At 45.3% G+C, this 12,245-nt stretch overlaps 1 protein-coding gene across 3 annotated transcripts in view; it reads left to right on the plus strand.

Annotated features, from left to right (window-relative positions):
- Window positions 1-12,245, plus strand: part of KMT2A (lysine methyltransferase 2A) — a 473,075-nt gene that overhangs the window by 180,881 nt on the left and 279,949 nt on the right. For all 3 annotated transcript variants that reach the window (XM_030220693.1, XM_030220691.1, XM_030220692.1), the window contains exons 12-13: window positions 6,190-6,285; window positions 7,832-7,952. In XM_030220693.1, the coding sequence (XP_030076553.1) occupies window positions 6,190-6,285; window positions 7,832-7,952 (217 nt within the window). The remainder of the gene's footprint in view (window positions 1-6,189; window positions 6,286-7,831; window positions 7,953-12,245) is intronic.

Below are 12,245 nucleotides of genomic sequence, written 5' to 3' on the forward strand. Positions count from 1 at the left end.
TAGCTTGACACAATAAGTGGACCATTAGTGGTTGCCCATGTGAAGGAACTACACAGAGGACTGTATGGCAAGTTGAAAAAGATCACTTTAGAGATGGGAGTAATTAGTGAGGTAATTACATTTGCTGATGACACAAAGTTATTCAAAGTCGTTTACTCACGACAGGATTGTTAAAAATTACAGAAGGACCTTACGAGACTGGGAGACTGGGCGGCTAAATGGCAGATGACTTTTAATGTGAGCAAGTGCAAGGTGATGCATGTGGAAAAAAAGAACCCGAATTATAGCTACGTCATGCAAGGTTCCACGTTAGGATATTCCCATCTGGCCTCCTCATCAGCGCTTCCTGAGCTTCGCAGTCCTGGGCCGACACTTCCAGTTCAGAGCCCTCCCTTTCAGGTTGGCTACGGCGCCGGTGATCTTCTCCAAAGTGATGGTGGTCATCGCGGCTTACCTCCGCAAGGAAGGAGTACAAGTGCATCCCTATCTGGACGACTGGTTGATCCAAGCCCCCTCTTATGCAGAGTGTGGGAAGGCTACGGACAGGGTGATTGCTCTTCTGAGCTCTCTGGGATGGGTCATCAACTGGGAGAAAAGTCAGCTGCGCCCAACTCAGTCCCTGGAGTACTTGGGAGTTCGATTCGACACCCTAGTGGGCAGAGTGTTCCTGCTGGACAACCAGAACGGCAAGCTTCGGGCCCAGGTGGACCAGTTCCTAACAGCCTCCACTCTCCGAGCTTGGGACTTTGTGCAGCTCTTGGGCTCCATGACGGCCACGATGGAAGTAGTGCCCTGGGCCAGGGCCTATATGAGACCCCTACAGCACTTCCTGCTGCGGCGGTGGACTCCAGTATCAGAAGATTGCGCGGCACGCCTTCCCTTGGATCCAGCGGTGCGCAAGGCGCTGGGTTGGTGGCTGAGACCAGACAAGCTGTCTGCAGGAATGCCTCTCACGACCCCGGAGTGGGTGGTCGTCACGACGGACGCCTGCTTGACGGTCTGGGGAGCCCACTGCCTGGGAAGGACTGCTCAGGGGCTCTGGACGCCTGCAGAAGTGAAGCGGTCTATCAACCTCCTGGAACTCCGAGCCATTCGGCTGGCGCTTCTGGAGTTTCTCCCAGTCCTGCTGCTGAGGCCAGTACGGGTCCTGTCGGACAATGCCATGGCAGTGGCATATGTCAATCGCCAGGAAGGTACCAGGAGTGCCCCTTTAGCCAAGGAGGCCATGAAGCTGTGCCTGTGGGCGGAAGCAAACCTGGAACAGCTGTCTGCGGCCCACATTGCGGGAGTCATGAATGTCAAGGCGGACTTCCTCAGTCACCATACTTTGGATCTCGGAGAGTGGCAGCTCTCGGATCGGGCGTTCTCGGACATCACGAGGCGCTGGGGCCAGCCGAGCCTGGATCTGATGGCGTCCTCAGCCAATTGCCAAGTGCCGCGGTTCTTCAGCAGAGGACGGGACTCTCGATCTCTGGGAGTCGATGCTCTTCTCCAGCAGTGGCCGGCACAGGAGCTTCTCTACGTGTTCCCGCCCTGGCCCATGTTGGGCAGAGTTCTAGGCCGGGTGGCAAAGCATCCGGGCCGGGTGATCCTAGTGGGTCCGGATTGGCCCAGACATCCCTGGTATGCGGACTTAATCAGGCTCTCAGTGGATGGTCCTCTGAGGCTGCCAGCGGAGCGGGGCCTCTTGCATCAGGGTCCCGTGGTGATGGAGGATCCCTCCCCCTTTGGTCTTACGGCCTGGCTCTTGAGCGGAAGCAGCTGAGGAAGAAGGGCTTCTCAAGACAAGGTTATCGCCACTATGCTGAGAGCGAGGAAGCGCTCTACTTCTACTACTTATGCCAGGATTTGGCGTATCTTTGCATCATGGTGCAAGGCAGGCGCTCTATCGCCCTCCACTGCTCAAATATCTTCGGTGTTGGTGTTCCTGCAAGAAGGTCTGGAGAAAGGCCTGTCACTCAGTTCGCTGAAAGTCCAGGTGGCGGCTCTGGCTTGCTTCAGGAGCCGTCTGAAGGGTGCTTCCCTGGCGTCACAGCCGGATGTGGTGCGCTTTCTCAAAGGAGTTAATCACCTGCGCCCTCCTCTGCGCTCGATAGTGCCTACTTGGAACCTCAATCTGGTGCTACAGGCCTTGCAGAAACCGCCCTTTGAGCCCTTGTCAAGGGCATCGCTGAAGGACCTGACGTTGAAAGCGGTCTTTTTGGTAGCCATCACTTCAGCCAGAAGAGTTTCTGAGATCCAGGCACTCTTGTGCCAAGAGCCGTTCCTGCGGTTCACTGAGGCAGGAGTGTTGATTCGCCCAGTGCCTTCCTTTCTGCCCAAGATTGTTTCTCGCTTCCATGTGAGTCAGCAGCTCTGTCTACCATCCTTTCGTAGGGAGGACTACCCAAAGGAGTACCCTGCTCTCAAATGTCTGGATGTGAGAAGAGTCATCATCAGATACTTGGAAGTGACCAATGACTTCCGGAAGTCGGATCACCTGTTCGCAGGCCCTCGTAAGGGTCTGCAGGCATCTAAACCTACTGTAGCATGTTGGTCAAGGAGGTGATTACAGCTGCTTATGTGGCTGCAGGGAAGCCTCCGCCTATTCAGCTGAAGGCGCACTCTACTAGAGCACAGGCGGCATCGTTGGCTGAGTCCAGATCCATCTCCTTGGAAGAGATTTTTAGAGCGGCAACTTGGGCGTCGGCTCATACCTTCTCACGACATTACCGCCTGGATGTGGCTGCTCGGGCCGAGGCCCAGTTTGGAGCTTCAGTGTTGCGTTCAGGGATTTCTAGGTCCTGCCCTGGGTGAGTACTGCTTCGATACATCCCACAAGTCTATGGATTGATCTGCTTGATGAAATGGAAGGTAAAATTATGTATCATACCTGATAATTTTCTTTCCATTAATCATAGCAGATCAATCCATAGCCCCGCCTGGACATCTGTATTGCTTTTTGTTCTGGTTATATTTCAGGTTCCAGTTTAATCGTCAGTTCCTGTTCAAGAAGACTTCGTGTTTAAGTTCCTCCAACTGGATTTTCCTTGAGTTGAAACGATTTTGTGTTACAGTGAGCTGCTGCATTCCTCTCCCCCCGTTTCGGCGGTGGCTGGATTGATAAGTAAATTATGCCGGCGCTCCCTCCCGCTTCCTGCGGCAGTAGGGTAGCTTTGTATCCCTCCCGCTTCGGCGGTGTTGGGGTAAGCCAGCTCCTCCCGCGGTTGCGGTAGCAGGATAAGCCAGATCCCCCCGCATCGGCGGGTGTGGTGTCCCTCCCCCACTTCGCAGGGATGAGCTGGACGGATTCCCCTCCCCCACTTCGGCGGTGGTGAGCTGGGCAGAGTGTCCCTTTGTGGGTGTAATTCTCTAAGTGCTGAGTCCTGCGGATGGAGCTTTGATATCAACATACTGAGGAGTTTCCGGCAGCACATGACCACATATAGGGAGACAAAAGATTGCTCTCTATCTCCACCTGCTGGTAGATGGACACAACCCACCAGTCTATGGATTGATCTGCTATGATTAATGGAAAGAAAATGATCAGGTATGATACATAATTTTACCTTGTGGTACCCCACAGGAAACAGAGTGAACTTTCGAAATGGAACGATTTTGTACATCTTTAAATGACCGATTCGTAAGAAAAGAAGTAAACCAATCATAGATCGTACCTGAGATGCCAACTTCCTTCAGACGATTAAGTAATAGATCATGATCTATTAGGTCAAATGCTGCTGACAGATCAAGCGAAATAATCAATGCAATATAACCCTGCTCCAATCTAGTATGTATTTCACTTAAAAGAGAAGTCATAACTGTGTCTGTACTGTGCCCTTTCCTAAAACCCGATTGTCTGGGTGTAGTATATTTTTTGTTGCTATATAGTTGAGCAAACACAACTGTTTCTAATATTTTAGATAAAAATGTGAGATTAGACACCGGACGGTAATTACCTGGGGAGTATGGATCTAATGAGGGTTTTTTTAAACTAGGCTTTACCAAGGCCACTTTAAGAGCTTTTGGAACTATCCCCTCTATTAGACTTCTTTTTATAATTTAAGTATAAGTGAGTTTGTAATTCTAACGATGAACCTTTTAGCCAATTTGATGGTATCAGATCTAACGAACTGTAAGTAGGTGAGATATGCAATATTAATTTTAGTAAAGATATTAAAGATGGAACCTCAAATTGGTGCCATGCTCCTGATAAAGATAAAGTGGGCATCTCCTCTGCATTTATATCCTTAACAAACTGAGATCTTAACTTATCAATTTTGGAAATGAAAAATTTCGCTAATGTTTCCGATTCTATATATAATTTCTCTGTACTTGTACCTGGCTTTGTTGTTAGATGTTTCATAATGAGGAATAACTGTTTAGATGGATTTGAAGCCTCCTGTATTTGCTTAGAAAAATAAGTAGTTTTTGCTATCTTTATCTGCATTATGTAGTAATGTTGACATTGCTTACATTTATCTTTTAGTTCTATTGTTTTTCCCTTGCGCCATAATCGTTCAGCTCTACGCATTTGCTGTTTACATAATTTTAAACCGGGATGATACCACAGTTGAGATTGTTTCGTCATTTGTTTCAATATTTTCACAGGAGCAGTGTTGTCAAATGCTGCCAAAAGAACCTGGTTCCAAGTAGTAATCTGTTCTTCCAATGATAAATCAGAGAAGTTTGATGGAAACCTTTCTGATAATGGAGGCAAAGTAGAAGGATCTATCTTTCGTAAACCCCTTGTTTGAATAGTGGATTAAGCAAGTCTCTGTATTTTTTTAGGAAATAATAAATTAAAGTGAAGGAAAAAATGATCTGACCAGTTCACTGGTACAGTTCCAATCTTTGTACATTTGAATTCCTCTGGCATGCATGTCATAACTAAATCCATTGTATGACCAGCTTTATGAGTGGGTCCTTTTACATATTGTGTTATATCAATATCTTGTAAAAATTTAAAATATTTCTTAGAACGTGAGTTTAATCGATCATCTAAATGAATATTAAAATCACCCCATATTAGGAGATTGGGAAACTTTACGACTGCATCTTCTAGTGATTGATATATATTCTCCCAGTCTTCACCTGTAATAGAGGGAGCACAATATAGGAGAAGTGTATGAAAAGTAATATTGGCTGTACTTATTTGTAATAGAAGAAGCTCTGAATAAGAGAGGCCATGCTCAGAAATCTCCTTAACTTTTTAAGGTTTGAAGCATAAAAGTAAGCTAATCCACCTCCACACTTACCCACCCAAGATATGTAGCTCACTGAATAACCTTTCGGTAAACATTGAAATAAATAGGACTCTTCTCCAGAGAGAATCCAGGTCTCTGTTATCACAAAGAGATCAAGCTGATAAGATTGTATAAGATCCATGATATAATTGTACTTACGTTTCAAGGACCGACAGTTTACCAGTGCTAATGACAGGGAAGAGGGAGAAGGGTTGTCATCAAGAACTACCCTTGTGGAAATTGGAGGAAGTGTTAAAAAGCGTGGCCTATCCATAGTGTATTTTTCCGACTTGGAAAAACAAACAAAATAATCTATCCCTTTAAAATAAAAATACTTTTACCATAACTCTCTGTTAGTTTAAGATCTTATCCTTTAAAAAACAATTCCCCTCTTGATTTCAGCCAGTGTCCTTTTGTGTCTTCTCACAGTAGCTGCCCATAGCCCAGGTCCCCTTCCTCTGTATGTCCCACTCATATTTGAAGTTGCCTGCTCTTCAGAGAATCCTATCAAGCAAGACTATCTTATTACACAACGTTTGTTGGTTACATTAACTGGCCATTCAGTTACCAGGTAGTATGGGGCTTAATTGTCAGCTGCAGTCAGTCATGACCAATTCCTTTTTTTGGTTCTTCTGACAAAGATTTTCTTTTGTACAGCTTGATGGTTCCATGACCCAGCTGTACTAGTCTCCTACAAATTGTGAGCCAGCAGACATGTTTTACAGTTGCAGAACAGCTGTTTATAAACTGCATTGTTAATACAGGAGGACTCCATGAGTGACTAAAACAAGTTTTGCATAAATCTCTTAGTTAAAAGAGCACTTTTTTTCTTTTTCTTTTTTTTTTTTAAACTAGATAACTGACAGGAATGCCTGGGGATGTTTCCATTGAATTCTGTGTGTTTTGTTCTTTGCATTTTTTTGTGTGTTGTGTTTTTATTTTGTTTTTTGGTTCTGTAATACAGCAGCTCTTGGAGTGCAGTAAGTGCCGAAACAGCTATCACCCTGAGTGCCTGGGACCAAACTACCCTACAAAGCCTACCAAGAAAAAGAAAGTTTGGGTGAGTTGTTTGAAAGCCTGCACATTCAGTGGAAGAATTCTCTCTCTATACACTAGTTCATAACTATAGGGCAGGGACCTAGTTTTAACCCTATTTGTTCTGGACTAAACTGATTTTTTTTAAAGAAAATACTGATACCATTTAATGGATCATCATAAGAATAATCTAAATGTCATGTGATGCATAATTTTTCCAGACCATATAGGGCCCTTCTGACAGATATGCCTTTAGAGAACACGTCTCCCATATTACAGAATTTCTCTTAATTACAAGTGTCCCATTAAAAATTCTAAATGTTAGTGTCCCATTAGGCATCATGTGGGAAACAGCTAGAATATCTGGAGGAGAAGATGGTGATATGTAAATGGCCAGATAAGGACTAGTGATGATCTGCTGGTTGCTGTTCCTGCATGAAAGAATGCAGGTTTCTAGCAGCTAGGAAATATGCTTTGACCTACAGTGCTGTCACTCAAAAACTCTCTTCCCAGATCTCTTCAGTTAGAGAGGGATTACTTGAAAATAAGATGATACATTTTTTATTGGACTACCTCTTATTAGCCTTCGAAGGTAATACCTTCTTCAGATCAGAAATAAGTAAATGATGACAAATATAAGAATATATGAGTGAAGTATAAAAGCATTCCATTTGCTCATTTCTGATCTGAAGAAGATGATGTTGCCTTCCAAAGCTAATCAAAAATGTATTGTTAGTCCATTAAAAAAAGGTATCTTAATTTCTTTTTATGTTTTGTTTTATTTCTGTTTATTACCTTTAAAAGTGAACTAACACAGGTACCACACCATTTTATACTGAGACATTAGAAACTCCCAAAGGCTCGGTTTTTGAGCTATTCTTGACTACTTGTGGTGCAATTTAGGAAACTATGCTCTAATCTTGGGGTGGGATCTGTCATCAAGAACTAGGTATGTGTATGTTTTATGTGTTTTGAAATGAGAACTGATTTTCCAGTTATTTACATTTGTAATATTTCATTATTCTGTGCATTATTTAGCATAGGAGTAGGTGATTAAATGCTGATATACATCCTCCTTGGAAAAAGTCTTTTGCCAAAGTCAACTGTCTCCAGAGCACTGTAAAATATCAGAATGATCAGCTTCTTAATGTGTTTTAATTCACAGAAGAAAAATTATTGGATAGTAGATATGGTCTTTCTCTGCTGTTGTTTTCTGTATTTGAAACTGAAAACACGCAAACAGGAAATAGAGCTTCCCAATAATGCAGAATTATATCTTTCAGATTTATAGAACAGCCCTTATTGAACCTCAAATAACAGATTTCTGCTAAGAGAAATATTGTGGACAATCATTAAAAATGAGTTTTAACCAGAGCTTGGGCTAGAGGACAAGCTGGCTTTCCAGTGTTGTAGTTAAAGTCTGCTGTGCTTGATCTCCCCCCCCCCCCCCCCTCCCCGAACTGCAGAATAATGATGCACCTATAGAGAGCCCACCCAACGTTTGTGACCCCATTTGGGAAGCTGTATCTTAAAGCTTTCTGCTCTTACGTTTGCTTTGCTTTGCTTTGCAGATCTGTACCAAATGTGTGCACTGCAAGAGCTGTGGTGCCACGACACCTGGCAAAGGCTGGGATGCACAGTGGTCTCACGATTTCTCTTTATGTCACGATTGTGCCAAGCTTTTCGCTAAAGGTAAGATGCCTCCAGATGAGAGTTTACAAGGTCAGAGGTGAAAGGGGGGAGGGAGAGACACTATGAGGCTCATTTTCAAAGCACTTAGCCTCCCAAAGTTCCATAGAAACCTATGGAACTTAGCCTCCCAAAGTGCTTTGAAAATATGCCTCTATGATGCTTAAACATGACGTAAGAAGCTATTTTGTAAGCTCACTGAATTTTCTTCTTTTCACTTGAGCTTTTAAACAAACACCTTCCTCAGTTAAATTATAGGCTGGTCTATTTCTGCCATTGTGTTTTATTCTTTCTAATGAAAATTGGAGAGAATTGTGTAAAAGGAGTTGAGAATGTCAGTCTTTATGGGGGGAAAATAAATCTTCAAAAAAACAGAATGGATTGTGTGTATAAACAGTGAAAGGACACATCTAATTCGAAAATGGGCCAAATCAGACCAGAGGTTCCAGAGAACTAAGGCCCCGATGATCAAAGCTAAATGCAGGCTCTAGAGGTCACTAGCGCCTACATTTACCTGCACCGGCAAACGGCGCCCAAGCAAAGCAATAGCACAGATCTCATTTAAATTAGATTTACATGAGCTGTGCTTGTATTCCACCCCTATGATCAGAGAAGAGCGCTCTGATTGTAGGGGCAGACTAGCGCCTTAACCCTACACCAGCTCAGAACTGGCGTTAGGGTTAAGGCTCTGTTCTCAACCCCCATACCCCCCCCAATCAGAGTCAGGCAGCCCGGGCTGCCACTGTGTCCTGGGGGGTCCATTGGACTCCTGGGACCCCCCCTCAAAAAGCAAGGCCCTGTTGGCCTAGTGCCCCCCCCACAACTCCCCAGGATGGCAACATGGGGGGCTAGTGGTCCAATGAGCCTCAAGCCCCCCCCCCACCCCCCACACACAGAAACCATACCTGGTGGACCAAGAGGGCTCCCACCACCCTCCTTGGTAGTCTAGTGGCCAGCCCACTCTCCCCCACTCGTACCTCTGCGTTGGAGGAGGGAATAGTACTCCCTCCTCTTTCCAGTGCCACCTTCAAAACGGTGGGACTTCCCTACCATGAAAGGGAGGATGGGGGGTTGGGTCTGCAGCCCACTTAATATGTTTTTTTGGTCTGGGGAGTTTAGGGGGGGGTGGGGTTGGAGATCCACCGGACCAGCAACCCCTATGCCATTATGTCGGGGAACTGGAGGAGGGTCTGGGTGTTTGACAGGTCTGTGCTTTTGACAGCCCGGATCTGTCAAACAAGTGCAGGAGGATTGTGCCTGAGCGCATGTTCTACAATCCTCCCACACTTTCCCAGGATGATCAACACTAATAACGTGCTTAAATTTGCATGTTATTAGCTTTAATTATTGGGGAGTTAATTCCCTGAGCTGTTCTGGCGCTCTATTTTTAGAGTGCTGTTTTGGAACATCACAGGGAATTGATCATCGGGGAATAAGCCCCTTAAAAAATGGCCTAGTGCATTTCTGTGGGAGTTGTAGGTTCCATAGTATAGAACTTAGAGTGAAACATAGGAGTTAGGAAATTCTACCTTTCAAACTTCTTTCCCCATTCTTTACTCTTCCAAACCCACACAACCGCCCTATCACCTCCAAATTTGTACCTGCAACAGCCCTACCTCCAAGCAAACTGCCCCCCCCCCAAAAAAAAAAACACCTCCTGCAATGCTACATCTACCCCTGCACACTGCCCCCCCACAAAATGCCATCCTCAGCATGCCTTCCTACCCCTTCTCCCCCACCCCCAATACAACACATACAGTGGGAACACAAAACACACAAAAGAGAGAGAGAAAATGAGACACATAGGGAGGTAATTCTGTATAGCTCACCTAAAGTTGGGCACTGGAATGATGCACAATGATTGTGACATCTATAAAGGCAACTGCGTGCGTAATTGTTGTTCTCCAAGGACAAGTAGTCTTCTATATTCTCACAAGTGGGTGATGCCAATCCGTGTCGCTTGGTCCGGCATTTTCCCAAAACTAAAAGGAGAGCTTTTAGGAGTTCGATCCACACTGCACCGCGCATGCGTGAGTGTCTTCTCACCCAACGCACAAACGCAGTCTTCTCTGTTCTCTTTTTTCTGTGTGAGAAGAAGGTGGTGTTTTTGTCTTCTCCTCACATGTCCAGTCTGAGAGCTTTCTTTTTTGTGCCTTCTGGCTGGTTTTTTTTGTTGATTTCTTTTTAGCTCTTCTCATAGGAATCGTTTTTCTACCCTTCCTTTATTTCTTAGTACTTTTTGTCCGGTTTTAAGTTTTCTTAACTTTTCATCATCACTGGGCCAGTTTTAGGCCCTGATTTCGGACAGGCTCTTTCTTTGGATTTTTCTCTGAGCCTTGCCCCTTTTTTTCAGGCACCATTGAGTTGTTTGATTTAGCTGGTGAACTTTTCCCGTCCATGTCCACGAAGAGTCCCAGTGGTTTCAAGCGCTGTACCTATTGCAATCGGACTATCTCGGAAAAGGACACCCATTCTTGTTGTCTGCAGATTCTTGGGCCTGACCGTAACCCTGCTCATTGTGTTCTCTGTCTTCGTATGAAGAAAAAGACTGCTTTCTCAAGAGACTCAACGAGAGATTTTTGGAGCCAGGTCCAGTTCCTCGGCATCGAGATTGGAGGCATATTATCGGACCTGACCCTGAGGCGATGTGAGGATTCAACATTGTCCTCATCAGCACCAAGGAGCCTTGGTAACACGCTTCGGGCAAGGGCCAAGAAGCATCGCCATCGGTCACCCTCAACACATAGTGCCGGGAGCTCCGGGGCATCGAAGGATTCAGCACCCGAGATGCATCGGCACCGGAAGGATTGCTCTCCCTCAATACATGAGGTGCCAATGCGCCTGTCTCCAAGCATCTGAGATCCCTGCTCCTGCGTCGACCCCAGCGGTTCTGCAACCTGCGCCTCAACTGGCACCTGAACTGCTATGGATTTACAGCCTGTCTCACTGACACATACTACTGTGGATTCTTTTGGATTCGTAATAAGTAAATGAAAACCTTTATTAGAGGTGCTAAATTCTACAATGATTAGGATATATACAATGATTAGCACATATACAATGATTAGCTAAACAATCATTACATCACTGGTCTCTACATCTAAGTAGTGCAAAGAGTTCTTAGACCAGGAAAAGAAGCAATAATACACTATGCATACAACATCACTGGTCTCCATCATCCAGGCTCTTATCAGCTGGGAGTGCCCGGTTCACAGCGAGAGCCAGGAGCTTTAGACTAGGAACAGATCCTCTGCGCAGTCCATACGTTACTCACAGATGAGCTCCCACTGTGCTGTGACAAGCCCTCCCTTTTTTTAGGCTCTGAGCGCATGTCCAGAGCTAAGGAAAGTTACAGAATGCTTCTAAGGAAAATTACAGAATGCTTTTTAGGACTGTGAGAATGTGGTCCCATGATTTCCAACTCCAGGTGGCCAGGCTGGACCTGGAAACAAGAACCATCCTCCCCTTTGCATACCAAATTAGTTAGAGCTGTAGTTGAAAAACAATCTTTAAAACTCACTTTCATTACAGCACTCCAGCTTTTTTCCCAGTGTTGGCCCTCAATGAGTGCATCCGGGTCTTGTTTCCAGGGCTGCTGGATGGCCTCAAGCAGTGGTGTGCATCGGTATCAGGGGTGCTTGTGCCTCCCATACCTCCTGTTGCAGCCCCAGCTGGCCCTCAGCCTGTGGTGGAGGAAACTTCACTGGAGTCAAAATGGGAGCCATCTTCTCGACGCCGTTCTCAAGGGCACGATTCCTCGGCATCGAGGCAGGTTCAGTCTTGGCAATCCTATAGGGAGATACTGTCCGACACCAAGGAAGAGCACTCATGAGATTCAGAGGAGGATGTGAGTGAGACAAACACATAAGAAGACTAGCCTCTGCACTTGGAATCCCAAAGAACAAAGTCACAGCGGAGGAGACAGAAAAGATGATGCTCAAGAACTTCTACTGGACTAAAAGAGTTCACAGCAAAAGTTTATTAACACAAAGTGGACTCGACATGAGTCGTGTTTCAGCTGCTCTGGCCTGCCTCAGGAGTCCCTGTATATAGTTGCTGCAAAAAATGCAGGAAGATGGCAAAATCTTCTGAAAATCTGTCAAATTGTGAAGTAGATTTGAGCTCAAAAAACTGTCATGACTCTGAGGAGATACACGTCGTGTTTGATGGCATACTCATGAGGAAAGCAGTTTTGGAAAAGCACAGTTTTTTGAGCTCAAGTCTTCTTCACAATTTGAGAAATTTTCAGAAGACTTTGCCATCTTCCTGCATTTTTTGCAGCAACTATTTACACAG

The sequence above is a fragment of the Microcaecilia unicolor genome, chromosome 12, assembly GCF_901765095.1.
Source record: "Microcaecilia unicolor chromosome 12, aMicUni1.1, whole genome shotgun sequence".
NCBI lineage: Eukaryota > Metazoa > Chordata > Amphibia > Gymnophiona > Siphonopidae > Microcaecilia > Microcaecilia unicolor.